At 60.2% G+C, this 17,471-nt stretch overlaps 4 protein-coding genes across 7 annotated transcripts in view; 2 read left to right on the top strand and 2 right to left on the bottom strand.

Moving 5' to 3' along the window:
- Nucleotides 1-64: 64 nt before the first annotated feature.
- LOC120503656 (aldehyde dehydrogenase family 3 member B1-like) lies at nt 65-6,415 on the bottom strand. The gene is made up of 10 exons (XM_039712367.1): nt 5,957-6,415; nt 5,714-5,890; nt 3,556-3,666; nt 3,348-3,468; nt 3,142-3,227; nt 2,865-2,946; nt 2,313-2,699; nt 1,966-2,132; nt 1,693-1,792; nt 65-615 (listed from the first exon to the last, which is right to left on the bottom strand). Exons 1-10 carry the CDS (start codon nt 6,413-6,415, stop codon nt 422-424), a joined length of 1,884 nt encoding a protein of 627 aa, XP_039568301.1. The 3' UTR covers nt 65-421.
- On the top strand, nt 6,167-9,934 carry UNC93B1 (unc-93 homolog B1, TLR signaling regulator). 4 transcript variants are annotated; one of them, XM_039712349.1, is made up of 11 exons: nt 6,167-6,609; nt 6,692-6,833; nt 6,913-7,066; nt 7,143-7,304; nt 7,367-7,502; nt 7,582-7,675; nt 7,756-7,880; nt 7,948-8,130; nt 8,283-8,473; nt 8,708-8,826; nt 8,920-9,934. In XM_039712349.1, the coding sequence occupies exons 1-11, from the start codon at nt 6,526-6,528 to the stop codon at nt 9,078-9,080; spliced, it is 1,551 nt and encodes a 516-aa protein (XP_039568283.1). In that variant the 5' UTR covers nt 6,167-6,525; the 3' UTR covers nt 9,081-9,934. The 4 variants fall into 4 exon arrangements, with proteins under 4 accessions (XP_039568283.1, XP_039568282.1, XP_039568280.1 ...); XM_039712348.1 differs by having other exon boundaries at nt 8,200-8,473; XM_039712346.1 differs by having other exon boundaries at nt 8,200-8,473; nt 8,708-9,934.
- An 80-nt stretch (nt 9,935-10,014) lies between these two features.
- On the top strand, nt 10,015-13,023 carry MAX (MYC associated factor X). Its single transcript, XM_039712355.1, is given in 6 exon segments — nt 10,015-10,200; nt 10,203-10,265; nt 10,444-10,470; nt 11,404-11,511; nt 11,718-11,841; nt 12,212-13,023. Coding segments are annotated over 6 exon segments (678 nt in total). The 5' UTR covers nt 10,015-10,029; the 3' UTR covers nt 12,397-13,023.
- LOC120503647 (protein farnesyltransferase subunit beta-like) overlaps nt 12,955-17,471 on the bottom strand; it is a 10,156-nt gene continuing 5,639 nt past the window's right edge. The window contains exons 2-12 of the mRNA XM_039712350.1: nt 16,584-16,648; nt 16,356-16,428; nt 16,036-16,127; nt 15,603-15,749; nt 15,449-15,532; nt 14,776-14,862; nt 14,571-14,700; nt 14,357-14,489; nt 14,151-14,262; nt 13,951-14,065; nt 12,955-13,455 (exon numbers count right to left, since the gene is read on the bottom strand). Coding sequence (XP_039568284.1) covers nt 13,345-13,455; nt 13,951-14,065; nt 14,151-14,262; nt 14,357-14,489; nt 14,571-14,700; nt 14,776-14,862; nt 15,449-15,532; nt 15,603-15,749; nt 16,036-16,127; nt 16,356-16,428; nt 16,584-16,648 — 1,149 coding nt within the window. The 3' untranslated portion in view covers nt 12,955-13,344. The remainder of the gene's footprint in view (nt 13,456-13,950; nt 14,066-14,150; nt 14,263-14,356; nt 14,490-14,570; nt 14,701-14,775; nt 14,863-15,448; nt 15,533-15,602; nt 15,750-16,035; nt 16,128-16,355; nt 16,429-16,583; nt 16,649-17,471) is intronic.

The raw sequence follows: 17,471 nt of genomic DNA, 5'->3' as shown, positions 1-17,471 counted from the left end.
AACCCTCCCAGCACCCCCCAAACCAGAGGAGGGAGGGACAAAGAGAGGCTGGGAGAGAGTTTGATGCAAAGTCTTTACTACGGGCAGAGTTACACAGAGCAAAGAGCAACAGAGGAAGGAGAGGCACATTCCAAAGGAAAAGTCCATGTGAGGGGAGGTGGGACTGATGGGAGCGCTTCTCCATCAGGAAGAGAAGTTTGAACTAAGAAAAGGTTTTGGCCATTTCAGCTGTGTCCTGGAAAACGGTTTGGAGCAGAGGCCACAAGGATGCAGGAGGGGATGTCCATCCCGGCTGTCTGACATGCTCCAGCGAGGCAGAGGACACGGTGAGGAGGTGGGGAGCGTGATGAAGAGGGGGAGCAGGACAGTCCCAGTCCTTCCCACTGACTCCGTGGCATCTTCAGAGCAGGGCGTGGCAGGCTCAGAGCAGGGTGCAGGTGCCCCTGCGCTTCACCTCGAAGGTGGTCGTGAGGAGCCCCAGCTTCTGCTGGGTGTAGGGGGGGTAGCGCGGGCTGTTGAGCGTCTCCAGCCCCATGCTCCGGTGCAGGCAGCCCCGGTGGTGGCAGAAGGTGTCAAAAGTGAACTTCCCATGGTATTTTCCCAGGCCGCTGTTCCCTGGAACACACAGGACAGGTCCACGCTCAGGACAGGACTCTGCTCCTGATGATGCCTTTTCCAAGCATCAAAGTGAGGGGAAAAGACACCTGCAGGATTTTCTGAGCAGCACAGACATGGTGGAGGAATTCCATTTTTCCAGTGCCTCCTCCAGGTATATGGATCCTCAGTCCAGCTCAGCAGTTTGGAGGCCCCAGCGTCTCCTATTTACCCGCCTCCATTTATGTATACAAGCTTTGCTGGGTTCTGCAAGCCTTGATTTCACTCCATGATGCTCCACTGTATCTTCCCACAGCTGGAGCTGTTTGCCCTTCTTCCTGGAACTCTAAAAGCCTGGAGCCACATTGGCAACACCAGTTTTCCCAGTTCCTGTGGCTGGTTTAACTGGAGCTTAAGAGCCCAGTGACTTCCGTGGAAGCTTTGGTGCCATCTCACCCCAATGACTTCAGCCCCTTCACCTGCTCTAAAGTGGCTTTACCTAATAATTGAAGGTGGTTGGTTTGAATCATTCCCAATTAAGATAAGTTACAGAATAGGAAGTACAAAAAATTGTTCCCTGAGCCACAGGCAGGTGAGGAATTAATTGTCTGGGTGTTTCATTATGTCTGACTCAGGTGCCAGCCCTGACAGAGATGCTGAGCAAGGGTAGCACCAAATGAGGGGACTTATCCCAGAAATATTTTAGGAAGAGATCAAGTCATGGGGAAGTATTCTGGGAAACAACATTCCTGTATTCCTGTATCCCTGGACCTTGCTGCATCCAGAGCCCAGGGCTAAGCAGCCTCACTTTTCACCTGAGAAAGCAGAAATTGGTGCCTCTGGAGACCAAATATTTCTTCTTCTCCGAGGAGGATCTCCAAGATCCTGTAAGAGGTTCTCCAGGTTTTCATAAGCATTTTGCTACTACTATTTTGTCCTAAAAGTTGGAATGAAGGTACAACCTGGCTCCTGAGGGACATTAAGGGATCCAGCTGAGAACCACACAGGCTGCAGGAAGAAACTCACATTCCTCACCATGGCTCAGGCCACGGATCACACCTGGCTCCCAATGGCCAGGAGTGGGGATTTTGGACCTACCAGTGCCTCCGAAGGGCAGAGAGCTCAGTGTCAGGTGCATCAGGGTGTCATTGCCACAGAAGCCTCCGCTGCTCGTCCGCTCCAGCACCTGGTTCACTATCTGGGGGGAGCAGAGAAGGTAGATGAGAGGCTTGCACATGGCAAACATTACCCAGTTCGCCCATCAGATGTTCCCAAAGGGTTTTGGCTCTAAAGACCCTTCAGAGCACGTCCTAGGGCTCGTGGAGGTGGTGCCTGACTTCCCTCCCCACTTTTTCTGCCCCACAGACACACCTTGCTGTCGCAGGAGAAGGCATAGACAACCAATGGCTGCGGCCGTGCGTTGATGAAGTCAATGGCTTCATCCATGTTGGCGATGACGACGATGGGCAGGATGGGCCCAAAGACCTCCTCCTGCATGGCAGGGTCCGAGGGCAGCACATCTGCCAGCACCGTGGGAGCTGTGGAGAGGAAACCTGACAGCGTCAGCCGGGCACAGAGGTGGGAGATCAAACCTCCCCTCAGGACCCATTTTTAAGCACCCCTATAACTCTTTTCCCTCTAGAGCCTCCCCTCTGTATGCAGACCCCCTGAAAACCCCCAATGTGCTCACCAAGGTGTGAGTGACCCCCAAGCCTCACCGATGTAGCGCTCGGCCTCGTCCGTCTGTCCCCCGATGGCCACGCGCCCGCTGCCCAGCAGCCTCTGCACCCACTGGAACTGCCTGTCACTGACAATGCGGCCGAAATCCGGGGATTCCCGGGGGTTGGGGCCATAGAAATCAGTGATGGCCTTTTGCAGGGCCGGGAGCAGCTTCTCCTGCATCTCTAAGGTGCAGAGCAGGTAGTCGGGCGCGATGCAGGTCTGGCCCGCGTTGAAGAAGCGGCCCCAGACCACGCGCCGCGCCACGTTGGTCACGTCACAGGTGTCGGACACATAGCAGGGGTTCTTGCCCCCCAGCTCCAGCGTCACCGGTGTCAGGTGCTTGGCAGCAGCTTTCATCACGATCCGCCCCACCGGGGGACTGCCTGCGGGCAGGGAAAACATGGATTGAGGTGGGAATCCCACCAGCCATCACACGGCTCTGGGGTCTGGCACTGCGTCCCACCAGACCTCAGATACACATCCCGGATCCTCCAACACATCCTGGCACCACATCCAGGCAGGGCTCTGCTCTGTCCCGTGGGACGTACCAGTGAAGAAGATGTAGTCAAACTTGTTCTCCAGCAGCCTGGTGGTCTCCGGCACGCCGCCGGTCACCACAGCAAAGCAGTCCTGCAAGGAAAGAGAAAAAATCCCCTCTTATCACCATCTGCCCCCACCAACAGCATCCCAGGAATCTGGGACATTGGCTGAAGATGGAGGGAGGGGGTTCTGCACATAGATGGTGTGTGGGGATGGTGGGTGTGAGGCGGGATTGGGAACATCATGCTCTAAGAACAACAGACAAGGACAAGAAGGGCTTCTCACATTGTCCAGGTAACAGCTCAGTGTCTCAGCAACGAGCCTCTCTGTGTTCTTGGAGATCTCTGAGGGTTTGATGATGGCACAGTTCCCTGGGGGAAGATGAACAGGACATCAGCACAGTGACATGGTGACAGCCAGCCCTTCTGGGGACGAGATCCCTGGGGAGACCCTGGCACTTCCAGGCCAGGGGACTGGAAGTTTGGGCTCACCGGCAGCGATGGCCCCAATGAGGGGCACCAGGAAGAGGTGGATGGGGTAATTCCAGGGTGCTATGATGAGCACCACCCCGTAGGGGTCCTTGCGGATGAAGGCAGAGTCCAGCTGCATCACCTTCGAGGAAGAACATGACCTCAGCACTGCCTTCCCCACCAGCAATCCCTCTCCCCCACTTCCCTTTCCCCAGAGCTTCCTTCTTACCAGGTTCTTGTCCACGTACTCATCCTTCATCCAGTGGGACAGGTTGTTGAGGGTGACGTTGAGCTCATTCTTGCAGAGCAGGATCTCACTGAAGAAAGCCTCAAAGGATGGCTGGGGACAGACATCACCACATCACTGACTCCATCACTGACCCTGTCACCCTAACACAGACCCCATCACTCCAACACCAACCCCATCACCCCAGAAGGCATCTCCCCCCTCTTCCAAACATGAATAGCAGGAGGATCTCTTCAGCAGAAGTTTCCATCACCTGTAACTCCTGGGGAATATCAGTGACCCAGAAATTTTATAAAAATAGTTACTTGGCCAGAAGGAAAAAAACCCCAAAAAACCAAAACTGAACATTTTCATGGTATTTAACAAATTCCCGAGCTCAGCACTGTGAACTGGCAACAGAGCCCCAAGCCAAAGGGATACCCAAGCAATGTCACCACAGCTCCTGAAGAGCTGGTCTTGGTGGAAGGAATCCTTACCACTTGGGTATTCAAGCTGGAAGCAAAGCCCCAAGCAGCCTTCCACTGCCTGTGGGCAAAAGCTGCACCTTAGTTTTAAGTTTAGTCAAAGCCTTAAGACTTGACTAAAGGGAAGTAATAAGAACCACAGCTTAATTAAACCCCTTGTGATGGAGAAGTGGGTCCTCTTGATAGCTGCAGAGCACAGATTGGGATCATATCATCCTTGCAGGAGAAGTGTGAAGGCTCCAGGCATAGCCCAGCAGGCTCAGTGGAGCCCCTTCATGACTGTGGAGAGCAGGGGGAGCAAAGCTCCTGTGCTGCAACATCATATATTGGACTCCTCCAACCCAAAACCACCCCTGGATTGGAGTCTTCCTCCCATCCCCACACCACTTTGGGGTTGGGAAGGCTGGTTGCTGATTCCCAGGATCTTCCACCACCAAGAGACCTTCAGGTCCCCAAAATGCAGCTGCCAGGAGGTGCGAGGACCCTCTTGGAAACGAGGGCTCAGCAGGCACATGAGATAGTGGAGTGAAGCAATGGGGGGGCCGTTCTCAGCCCAGCATGACTATGGCATCAGCTGGATAAGGAAGATGATGGTTCATTACGAATTTTGATGGGATACAAAGGTTGTGAGATAGGACATTAAGTCTGAGGTCATCCAAGTGCCACCAATCATCAGCACCAGAGAGGAACCGGCACCGCTGGGGGTGAGACACCACCTCAGCTACGTAAGAGCAGGTGAAGTGTCCATCTAGCTATGAGGGCCCGGCTGCATAACTAGCTCATTACTGGACAACCGGATCTAATTAGGCGTAATTAGGAAAGATGATTAGGACACACTCAGAGCGCTGATGCCTATCAAGGCCTGGCTGAAGGAGAAGGCCTTGCCTCCAACAAACAAGGCAATTAGGAGCCTTGGGAGATGGCAGGACGTGGAAAGACATTGCTGAGGGCATGGGCCCCTTCACTGATGCCGAAGAAAGAGGTGAGGATTATCTCGGAATGGTTTGGGTTGGAAGAGACATTGAAGCTCATCCAATTCCATCCCATCATGGGCAGGGACATCTTCCACTAGCCCAGGTTGCTCCAAGCCCCATCCAACCTGGCCATGAATGCTTCTAGAGATGATGAGGTGCAACCACTAGAATTATCCATAGTGTGGATGCTCCCGCTTCATCAGCAGATCATCCAGGAGCTCCTGGCATGCCACAATACCCTGAGCCATATCCAGAGCCCTGCCCATGCCACCGTGCCAGTGAAACCAGTCCCTTGGAGGCCCTGGGAGGAATGTGCAGTGCCAGCACATTGCATAATGCCAGTAATCCTGGGCGTGCCAGGCTGGCCAGGAGCACCCCAGGATGTGGAGGTCACATGGATCCCCAGGATGCAGATCAGAGTGTGAAACACTCCCACCTTGGCAGTTCACTGACAGGGCCTTTGCCTGGTTTCAGGGCACCAGGGATGGGATCAACAGCACGGTCCCTCCACTCTCCCTGGATCTGCAGGGATCCAGCACTTACAGATGCATCAGCCTGGGAGCACATCAAGGAGGAAACAGGATGCCAAGGAAGGGACACCCCTGTGCCCAGACCCCCACAAGGATGCAATACCCAGACAACGGAGTATGAAGGACTTCAAAGATGTGATGCCAGTAGCCCCCAATTCCCAGCCCCTCTTACCTTGCCCATATCCAGTTCAGTGGCTTCCAGGATCTCCTGCTTCTTGTCATCCAGGAAGCGTCCCAGAGCCTCCAGCTGTGCCACGCGGTATTCCAGGGGCCGCGTCTTCCCAGAGAGCCAGGATGCCCGCAGGTGGCTCACCAGCCCTGCATAGGGGTTCCCACTGCAGGGACGAGGCTGTTAGAGGGGACCCAGCTCCATTCCACCTCCCCAGAGCTTCCTGTCATCCCAGATCCATGTTACCCCATTCCAGTGTGCAGCTGGACTCCAGATTCCCTGGGGGCAGCGCAGGTAGCCCAGCAGGGACCGGGGGGTCCGGCAGCGGGCGGGGGGGTCCGGGATCGGCCCCTTTAACCACCTCCGTCCCGCCCGTGCTAACCGAAAGAGGAAGAAGCTCCCGCCCCGCCCCGAGGAGCTCCGGCACGGGCAAGCAGGGCTGGGGTCGGTGTGACGGGGCGGGGGGGCTGTCAGGAGGCTGGGGTGCTGAGCCCGGAGGTGCAGTTCTGGGGAGTGCAAAGCCGGGTAGGGGGCACGGGATTCGGGGGTGCAGGATCTGAAGGTGTAGGGGCGCAGAACACAGGGGTGCAACCACGAGTGCATGATCTGGGAGTGCAGAGCACAGAGGTTCAGGGCTTGGGGATGCCGTGTGCATGGGTACACGGTGCTGGATGCAGTGGTGAAAGGGCTGGGGGTGCTGGGCATGAGGTCTGTGTGTGCAGGTCACAGGGAGGCAAAACATATGGGTGCAAGCCTTGAGGTGCCAACAGGGTCCCTCCCACCCTGACACCATCCAGAGCCCTCCAGAAGCACCAATGGAGAAGGACATTGACGGCTGCCAGGATGGGGCCAAGACAGTGGCAAGTGCCATGCTGGGCACCGAGGGGACAGATTCACAGGTGAGACCAGAGGGACACCTGTGGAGGGGGAAGCAGGCCCGTGGTGGCCATCCCCAAGGGTGACAGCTGGAATCACCCACAGCTGGATGATTTTGTGGGTGCCCACCCTGACTACAATGAGGAGGAGGAGGAGCAGAAGTACTATCGCCGCAAGCGCCTCGGTGTCATCAAGAACGTGGTGGCTGCCAGCCTGGCTGGCACCCTCACCTACAGCGTCTACTTGGGTATGGGACATCCCAGGGACCCCCAGAAGAACTCGGGGTGTTCAGGCCATGGGGTGACCACCCCTGGACCCCCCACCAGGTCTGCTGCAGATGCAGCTGATCCTTCACTATGACGAGACCTACCGGGAGGTGAAGTACAGCAACATCCGGTTGGAGGACATCGACCGCAAGGTGCTGATGGGCATCAATGTCACACCCGTGGCGGCGCTGCTCTACACACCCATCCTCATCAGGTACGGCCCCGCCGCGCTCCCGGCCAGCACGGCTCCCTGGCACGGCCACCCACCCACCCGCTCCTTGCCCCGGCAGGTTCTTTGGCACCAAGTGGGCCATGTTCCTGGCGGTCGGCATCTACGCCCTCTTCGTCTCCAGCAACTACTGGGAGCGCTACTACACGCTGGTGCCCTCCGCGGTGGCCATTGGCATGGTGATCGTGCCCCTCTGGGCCTCCATGGGCACCTACATCATGCGGTAGGCATCGGGGCGCGGGTGGGGTGTGCACGGGGTGCCGGCTGACCCACTGCTCCACGCAGGATGGCCCAGAAGTACTATGAGTACATTAACTACAAGGAGGAGCAGGAGAAGGAGAAGGAGAGGCAGCGGGCGCCGCGGGACACCTGCAACGCCTACATCATCATCTTCCAGACCGTCTTCTACTCCTGCTTCCACGTGAGCCCCGGTGGGGTGGCTGGGATGGGCGGGGCAACACGCCAGCAGCACTGAGTGTGCCCCCCTCTACATCCTTTAGCTGAGCTTCGTCTGCGCTCAGATGCCCATGGTCTTCTTCCTCAACAACTACCTCTACCAACTCAACCACACGCTCTTTGCAGTGAAGCACTGCGGTGAGGCTGCGGGCAGGGCGCGGGGCGGCACCGGGAGCCCCCCCATTTGGGATTAACCACGGCCTGTGCCCCCCTGGCAGGGACCCTGAGCCACGGCACGCTGCCTGGTTTCAACAAGACGGTGCTGCAGAGCCTTCCGCGCAGCGTCAGCCTCATCATCGTGGAGAGCGCGTTGATGGCCGCCGCCTTCCTCGCCATGCTGGTGGTGAGCGCCGCGGCGGGAGGGGACGGGGAGGGGCTGGACGATGGCAGGACCTGAGCTGACTCTGCAGGTGCTGGTGCTGTGTGGCGCGGCGTACCGGCCCATGGAGGAGATCGACATGCGCAGCATCGGCTGGGGCAACATCTTCCAGCTGCCCTTCAAGCACATGCGGGACTATCGCCTGCGGCACCTCTTCCCGTTGTTCATCTACAGCGGCTTCGAGGTGCTCTTTGTCTGCACTGGATTCTCCCTGGTAGGATGTGTGGTGGGGTGGGAGGTGACGGAGCGGGGACAGGCGGCGCTGAGCCCGTGCTCGCTGCAGAACTACGGCGTGTGCGCCCTCGGGCTGGAGAGGCTGGCGTATCTCCTCATGGCCTACGGCTTCTCCGCCTCGCTGTGCTCCAGCCTGGCCCTGTGCATGCTGCGCCTGCGCCGCCACACCCCGCTCCTGGCTGGGGCCTTCATCCACGCTGTGCTCCTGGTGACGCTCTTCTGCTGGGCGCCGGAGCCCCGGCACCTGGCGCAGGCGCCGCTGCTCTACAGCATCGCCGCGCTCTGGGGCACAGGCAGTGCCCTCAACAAGACTGGAATCAGCAGTGAGTAGTGGGAAGGTCCTGAAGCAGCTGCTGTTCTTGCCAAAATGCCTTGGTGGTCCCCAAAATAGCCTGGGTTGTCCCAAGTTTTTCCACGCATCCTCTCCTCATGTCCCCTGGCACCACGAGTTTGTGGTCTCAGTCCTCAGATCCATGGGACAGACTCACTGTGATTGTCCCCCATGCCAAGGGGACGTGGCCCAGGAAGGGCAAAACTGATTCCAGTCTCTGCCACAGTTCTCCTGGGGATGTTGTACAAGAAAAAGGAGCGCCAAGACTTCATCTTCACCATCTACCACTGGTGGCAGGCCCTGGCCATCTTCACCGTCTACCTGTGGTCGGGGCTGCCCATGAAGGCAAGTCCCAGACGTGCCCCAGCCCACTCTGAGACACCCCAGGCTCTTTGGGGACACACCCCCAGGCCCATCCCCACACTCCATGTGCCGCAGGCCAAGCTGTCCATCATGCTGCTGACGCTGGTGGTGGCGGTGGGGACATACCTGTGGATGGAGCAGAAGGTGGCGTGGAACGTGGAAGTGCGGCTGCCCCGCATCCCGCGCCCGCGCCACAAAACACGTGGATACCGCTACCTGGAGGACAACTCGGATGAGACTGGCTCTGACGGTGACGGGGACAAGGAGGATGATGACAGGCAGCCAACGGAGGCCACCAGGCAGGACGAGCTGCCAAAAGAGGATGGGGAACAGCTGGGATAGGGACAGCCTGTCCTGGGCCCCATCCTGCTCTTGGTACCTGAGGGGGTTCCACAGCTCCCCCCAGGTGGGCCCAAAATTCTGCAAACCCCCTCAGGTCAGGCTTGCAGCCCCCCAAGCTAAGCCTAATGCCCCCAGGCAGCCCAGATCCCCCCACACTGACTGACAGACCCCCTAGGTCAGGTCCACAGCCTCCAGCTTGATCTACAGCCCCCAAACTGCGGTACAGAGACCCCCAAGTTGTGGTACCACAATTTGGGCCAGGCAGACCCATAGCCCCCCAAATTATGATGTAGTTACTCAGGTCAAACCTGCAGGCTCCCATTCCAGCCCCAGAGCCCCCACACCCCAATCCCCAGCCCCTCACACAAGGCTCACGCCCCCCAGGCAGATCCACAGCCCTCCCAAATTTGGCCAAAGCCCCGCCAGGTGAGGCCCAGAGACCCCTGAGCAGATGCACATACCCTCTAGCAAGGCTTGCAGCCCCCCACAATGTCCTGCAGACCCCCAGCACTCTCGTATTAGCCTGCATCCAGACCTCACAGGGCTACCCTGTGAGGACACCCTCCTAAACCAGCCCAGCCCTTCAGACCAGACCCACACGCGCCCCAAACAGACCCTGCAGCCCCCCCTAGGTTGTCCCGGAGCCCTTCTAGCTCAGCCGCCAGCCCCCCAGGCCAGCCCCGCAGACTTGCCGACCTATCCCATCCCCATTTTCCTTCAATAAACCCCCTCCCTCCATGGCCTTGGCCCTCACCTCCTCCATCCTCCGGCCGCGCGCCCTCAGCGTCCCCTTCCCCGAAGCGGAGACTACAGCTCCCGGCGTGCCGCGCGCCGCCCCGCGCGATGCACGCCGGGAGTTGTAGTCTCCGCCACGTGGAAGACGCCTCCATCTCCCCACTCAAACCACAATTCCCGCAACCGTTCGCGTCGCCCGGCGCCATCATTGACACCCCCCCCCCCCCATCCCGACTTCCGCGCATGCGCGGTGCGGGCTGTTGTTGTGGCGGCGCGGCCCGGCCCGCGGCTTCACCCGGGCGGGAGCGATGAGCGACAACGATGACATCGAGGTGGAGAGCGACGTGAGTTGGGCCCCCAACCCCGGGACAATCCCTGGGCTAACCCCCCGTGGCTCTTCCCCACATCAGGAGCTCTGGGAAGGGGGTAATGTTTGGTTTGTGTGTGTTCTTCCTTCATATGGCGGCGCCCCCCCCCACCATCTTCTTCCTCTTCCTCCTCGCCCGGGTCGGGGCTCCTCAGGAGGAGCAGCCGAGGTTTCAGTCCGCGGTAGGTCGCTGGGGGCCGCCCCGCAGCGCCCCCGGGATCGGGAGCACGTGGGCGGGGGTGTGAGGGGGGCGGGATTTGGGGAGGGGGCTGCGGGAATGGGGAGCCTGGGCGGGTCCTGTGGGGATCGGGGTGTTCCGTGGGGTTGGGGGTCCTTTTGAGGGGAACACGTCTGTGGGGCTGGGATCTTCTGGGACAGGGGCTGTGACATGGAGAGGGATCTGTGGGGATGGGGGTCTTGGGGGAGAAATGTGGGCTTGGGGGGATCTTGGGCTTGGGATCCCTTTGGGGATGGGGTTCTTGGAAGGGGGGGACACCAGTAGGGTTGGGGGTCTTTTGGGGAGGAGGGTTGGGCTTGGGGAGGCGACACCTCTGGGCTTGGTGGTCTTATTTGGCTTGGGGTTCGTGACACAGAAGGGGATCCATGGAGTCATGTCTTTTGGGGGGGCAGCTGGGTTTGGGGGTGTCCTGTGGCAGGGGTGGTCTTACGGGGGCAGACACCAGTGGGGCTTGGGGTTGCGTGGAAGAGGATCCGGGGCTCTTTAGGGGAGGGGGCGTGGGGTAAAGCGGGGGTGTTGGGGGGCGTTACGTGTGGGGCCGAGTCTTTTGGGGGGCACAGGAGGAACAACACCGGGGGTTGACAGAGGGCACGGAGGGAGCTTGTGCCTGGCTGGCTGGGGAGCAGGGTGACCGTGTTCCAGGGGGAAGGCGCTGTAGCCACCCCGGGGCCCGGAGCTGCCCCGGCAGCAGGAAGCTGGGGAAACCGAAAGCACCGGGAGCCGCCTCCTTCCCACGCCCTCGCGGCCCAGCCGGAGGCGTCACGGCCACGGAGCCGCCCTGGGCGCTCAGCTGAGCTCCCGCAGCGATTCCCAGAGGGAATTTTGGGGGTGCAGGTGGTGGCCTCCTCCCGGTGCCACCCCTGTCCCCCACTCCCAGGCCGATAAACGGGCTCATCACAACGCGCTGGAGCGCAAGCGCAGGGACCACATCAAGGACAGCTTCCACAGCCTGCGGGATTCCGTGCCCTCGCTCCAAGGAGAGAAGGTGAGTTTATGGAGCGTGCTGGGAGCATGGACAGCACCCACCCGTGGTCCAGGCTCCTCACTTTGGGACATTCCCGAGTCTCTGTTGTGCCACAGGAGTCCCCAGTGAGGAGCAGAGCCAGGGTGGGATGAGGCAGGTAAAATTCCAGTTCTCCTCCCTGGACTAGGTCTTTATCTTGCCTCTGGCTTTTCCCACTATTGCAACAGGCATCCCGGGCCCAAATCCTGGACAAAGCCACAGAGTACATCCAGTACATGCGCCGGAAAAACCACACACACCAGCAGGACATCGACGACCTCAAGCGGCAGAATGCGCTGCTGGAGCAGCAAGGTGGTAGCTGAGATCTGGCTGGACATGGGGTCTGGCAGGGGCTGAGATCCAGGAGTTGGGGCCTGGCAGGCTTTGGGAGCCAGGATCTGGCATCCAGTAGGGTTTGGGATCCAAGATCCAGTGGAGGCTGGGGTCTGGCAGGTGATGTGATCCATCAGAATGCAGGATCTGGTGGAAGCTGAGATCCACTGGGAGTTGGGATCTGGTGGGAGCTGGCAGGACCAGAGTTTGGCAGGGTCCAGAATTCAGTGGGAGCTGGGGTCTGGCAGGATCTGGGGTCTGGGAGAGTTTGGGATCCAGGCTCCTGTCAGGAGCCGGGCTGCCGGCAGGGCCAGGCCCGGGGTGACACGGTGCCGTCTGTCCCTCACAGTGCGCGCGCTGGAGAAGGCCCGAGCCAGCGCCCAGCTCCAGGCCAGCTACCCCGCGGACAACAGCCTCTACACCAACCCCAAGGGCAGTGCCATCTCCGCCTTCGACGGCGGCTCCGACTCCAGCTCCGACTCGGAGCCCGACGAGCCGCAGAACAGGAAGAAGCTGCGCATGGAGGCCAGCTAGGCCCCTCCGCCGCCCCCCGGCCCGCGGCAGGACTCGCTCCCTCCGCTCCTAGAAGCTCTTGGACTGCAGCTTCCCAGCCCTCCCTGGCCCCTTCCCTGCTCCCACCGCGCCGGCCCCGGGGGGAGCCGGCCAGGCCGAGCAGAAAGACTTGGGGGGGTCAGGGAGACTCCCCCGCCAACTCCCCTCCGCTAGCGACCCCCCTCCCCTTCCCTCCTGGTTTTATAGGAGCATTTCTATTTATACCCGGGGACCAGTGCAGTCCAGAACGGGGAGGAGCCAGGCAGCCCCCCCCAAAAAAGGAGCAAGCACTGGGGGGGGATCTCCCTATTTATTTTCTCCGTGTGCAACTCCACCTGCCCGAGTCGGCGGAGCACAGAGCCAGGCTTGGGGGCTCCTTCCCCACTCCTCCTCCTCCTTCCCTCCCTTGACCCTTCCCAACCTCCGTGGCATTTTCGAAACTCCAGTGGCCCGTCCCTGCCCCGTAGGTGCCCCTTTTCCCCCCATTTTGATGCCATTCCATGGATCTAAGGTATGTTGTACATACTGCCCAGAGTTGTCTTGCAAGTTAAGGCTTCCCTTTACTATAAGACTATAAATAATAAACAAAAAAAGCCAAAATTCCACTTATTTTATCTTCCCCCGTGGTTACCGTGTGTTCTTGGAAGGGGGGAAGTCGGTGCCACCGGATCCAGACGTGGCATCACCTCCTGCCCCGCATCCCCGGGGCCACCAGCACACGGCGGGTGTGACTTCTGGTTTATTGATGCCAAAAAGCTCTGCCGGAGCCCGTGTCCCACCTCGGCTCGGGCCAGGATGGCAGCAGGACACCCGGCCTGGAGCAGGCTGGATTTTGGTATTGCTAGCACCCTGAGCACCGTGCTCTGCCTGGCCAGGCCGCCGCTGGGATGGGCTGTGCCGCTCGCAGCCCGAGCCGGCAGCGGGACCCCCCTACTGGGCAGCGGGTGCCACATCCAGGCTGGGCACAGGATACTGCAGGAAGTGCATCACCGCCCTCACCACCTTCTCCGGGGCAATGTTGTACACAGGGTGCGTGGCCTGCTGTGGGAAGAGAGAGGGGTGGGGGATCTTAATCATGGAGTCCTGGAATGGTTTGGGGGGGAAAGGACCTTAAGGATCACCTAGTCCAACCCACTGTGCACAGGGAATTTCTGCTATCCCAGGCTGCTCCAAGCCTGGTCCTTCCTGGCCTGCGACACTTCCAGAGATGGGGCAGCCACAGCTTCTCTGGGCAGCCTGTGCCAAGGCCTCAGCACCCTCACAGGGAAGAATTTCTTGCCCATATCCCATCTAAAATTCCCCTTTTTCAGTTTGGAGCCATTCCCCCTTGTCCTATCACTCCAAACCCTTGGACAAAGCCTCACTCCAGCTCTCTTGAAGCTCTTTCTACCCTTGAAGCAGCTCTAAGTTCTCCCTAAGTCTTCTCTTCTCCAGGCTGAACCCCAACTCTTTTCACTGCCATTGGATCTGCCTTTCTCAGTGCTGTGGAGCACTGGAAACACATTCCTGCCCTCCCCAGCAATGCCTAGCACTTACCAGGCAATTCTCAGGGACACCCAGGACCACCTCATTGTGGAGATCTCCACTTCCGAAGTGCTGTGCAATGGCCAACCCACTCAGACAGTAGCAGGTGTGGTAGAAATCCCGGGATCTGCACGCAAAGAGATGCTGGGATGCTGAGGGGGCATCTGGGCATCCCTGATGCCAGGCAGCCCTGTGTTTCCCCCCGCACTCACTTTCCTGGCTTATCCAGCAGCCCGCCAGCTGGGCACTGGCAGCACAGGAGAATGTATTCCTGCAGTGCCAGCTGGTCAAACATCCAGTGTGCCATGCTCAGCGCTGGATCGCCTGGAAGGGAAACCCAGAGGAGAAACACCACAGAAGGTGTCAAATCCCTCCAGATGCCAGATTCTGGGGACAGAGGAAGCCTGTGGCAACTCACCCCTGGCATGGAGTGCCCGATGGAGCAGGGGCAGGAGCCCGGCTTGCCAAAAGGAGTAGCACCCATCCACCAGCTTGTTGCAGCGGCCCTGGAATCCGCCCTCGAAGCGCATCTGCCGCCCGGTCACCCAGTGCTGCGGGGTGATGGGAACCAGTGTGGGACCAAAGCTCCCCGGCAGGATGAGAGCCCCAGGATCCCGAGAGGGGTCACTCACCAGCAGGCTCCGGAGGTTCAGCAGATGTTCCTGCTTGAGGATGACCAGCGCGGCCACGCCGCAGAAAGTGTAGCCACCGTGCGCCTCCATGCCCGGCACGCCGCCAATCCCACCCTCCCAGTTCTGGCACCTGTGGGAGCAGGGTCAGGGCAGCAGGCACGCCAGGAATGTCATCCCCTGTCCCCCACCTGTCCCCAGATCTCACCTGGCAATCCACTCGGCCGTGCCAGCGAAGAGCGCGGGCGTCAGGATGTTGGTCAGCGAGGCCACTGAGGCGGCGCAGTAGGCGCTCCTGCGGGAGAAAGGTGCCCAGAAATTCAGGAGACAGGTGCTCAGGGATGTGGCACTGGCACCCCAAAGTGGCACCAGCTCCCTAAAATTACACTGGCTCCCCAAAACAGCACAAGGTCGCTGATCCAGCACTGGCTCCCTGTGACGGCACCCTGCCATGGCAGTAGCTCCTGTCACTGATCCCCTGCCATGGCACCAGCACCCCAAAACAGCATTGGCTCCCCTAAACTACACCTCCCTATGGCACAGGCTCCCCCAAACAGCACTAGTACTCCAGTGTGGCACCAGCCACTCCCCAAAACACCACCAGCTCCCCAAAACTGCACCCTGCCATGGCACTGGCTCCTCAGAATGGCACTAGCTCCCAGCATTTGCTCCCCAAAAGTAGCACTAACTCCCCAAAACTGTACCCCTAATTAGCAGTGGCTCCCCACCATCGCACCAGCACCCCAAAACTATACTGCCTCCCAAACATCACCAGCTCCCAGCACCAAATCCGCAGAATGGCACCAGCATCTGCTTCCAGCACTGGCTCCCCAGAATGCCCAGGCCCCCCAAAACAGCCTCCCCACGCAGCCCTCACCCACCTGACATCCACCTCTCCACCCACGTGCATGAGGAAGGAGCCATCCGGCTGCTTCAGCGAGTGCAGGTATTCCAGGAGCTTCTTCCTGCAGGAGCCAGTGGCAGTGAGAGGGGGGACACGCACCCCGCTCCCCCCAGCCCCCCGGGGCCCCGGACCTGTCGATGACGCCGAAGGCCTCCTCGGTGCCGATGATGCAGAGCGCGTTCACCGCGGCGTAGGTGGGGGCCAGGTGGGGGTGCTGGCCGGGACCCCCCCCAAATCCACCCTGGGGGCTCTGGCACCGCCTCAGGAACTGGCAGACGCTGCAGGAAGGTGGGGAAGGGGCTCAGCATCACCTGTGTGACCCCGCTGGGGTGGCGCAGCCCCTCCCAGCCCCGTGAATCCCCCCCGAGGTCGAAGCCGGGGGTGTCACCCTCCCGTCTCCGTCGTCACGAGGAAGCCGCCGGAAGAATGGGCGGCATTGACGGTGGCAGGGAGACAAAGCGCTCCTTTGCTCCGGGGACGGCGGGAGGTGGCACCTCCGGAGTCACGCGGGCGGCCGGCAGCGACAGCGGCCACGGTGGGGTCCCCCCAGCTCTCCCCACTTACTCAGAGGCCACGGAATCGGGAATGGGCTCGTCCAGCAGCTCCAGGCTGTGCAGGATCCAGTAGCAGAGCCAGGGGCGGCTGGCATCCAGACACTGCAGGGACAGAGGGGACTGTCAGGGAACGGCACTGGACACGGCAGGAGCAGGCAGGCCAGAAGAACCCCCAGAGCATCGCTGGGATGAGCGTGGGCACACAGGGAATGCTGTGTGCACTCTGGGGCTGGCAAACCCCCGGCAACAAACAGCCCTGGTGACAGCGCCAGGGCGAGGGGATCCCCCCCAGGCAGTGGCTCCAGGTGGCACATCCGGCATTCCCGGTACCTCATAGGCTTCAGTGAGCTGCCGGAGACCTCTCTTCAGGTAATGGAAGTGCTTCTCCCGCTGCAGGACGTACCTGGAATACAGAGAGGGCAGGATGAGCAGGCAGGGTGGCCTGAAAAAGCAGGGGACAGTGGCAGGAGGGGCAGAATCCTCCTGCAGCACCCACCAGGGTCAATGGGTCTTTTGGGATAGGAGTTATTTGTGGTTATTGGGAGTTTTGACACTCACTGTGAGGAGTGATGGTTTGTCTTGTAGGCATCATAGACCTCCTGCACAATGTCCTCCACCTTGGACTTGTCATGAAAAAAGGGAATAAAGACTATGGTGAGCTCTGGGAAGAGGCTCCACACATCCCAAACACGATCCACACTGAGCCCCGCAACTTCCACCTCATCCCAGGGGTTCATCTGATTCACAGCCCCATCTCACCCAGTAAAACCAAAGCAGGAATTCCCAGGAGCTTTGTGCCCCAAATTATGCCAGAATCCAGCACCATCCCGAGCTGCTCTACAAATCCAGCTTGAGTTTGGTTCAGCACAAGACTGTCACAGAAAACACTCTCCTCCCGCTCACGCTGGGATAACTGCGGACTTGGACACTCTAAGCCACGGTAATCCCCAAGGAAATACCCCGGGATCAGCCTCAGGGGTGAGGAGGGGCCGCATTCATGGCCCTGCCAGGGCACAATTGAGCAAGAAGAACCCCGAGGATTGGGAAACCCGGAGTCGCTTTTTACCCCGTCCCAGCACCCAGGGGAGCTGCCAGGGGCTGGGCCAGGACACAGGGATGGAGGGGAGAGGCTGGCTGCCCCGGGAGCCCTCACCCTCCCCCGGCTGCCGTGCCCCCACAACACTGCTCACCGCTGGGCTGCTGTCAGAGGGGCTGTGGGGATACCGGGATCGGGATCACCCACTCCCACGGCACCCCCGAGCCCCGGCCCAGAGCCGCCCGGCACCCTGAACCGCCCTTCCCTGGCAGCCCGAAGCTCAGCCCCGCGGCAGCCCGGCACCCCGCACGCCGCCGCCCCGGCACCCCACGCTGCACAGCGCAGCCCCCGGCACCTGCTCGGCGGAGGTGCAGGTGCGCAGCCCATCGTCCCGCAGCCGCCGCCGCCCG

The sequence above is a fragment of the Passer montanus genome, unplaced genomic scaffold, assembly GCF_014805655.1.
Source record: "Passer montanus isolate IOZ18808 unplaced genomic scaffold, ASM1480565v1 scaffold264, whole genome shotgun sequence".
NCBI classification, from domain to species: Eukaryota; Metazoa; Chordata; class Aves; order Passeriformes; family Passeridae; genus Passer; species Passer montanus.
This window is presented reverse-complemented; position numbering and strand designations above follow the sequence as displayed.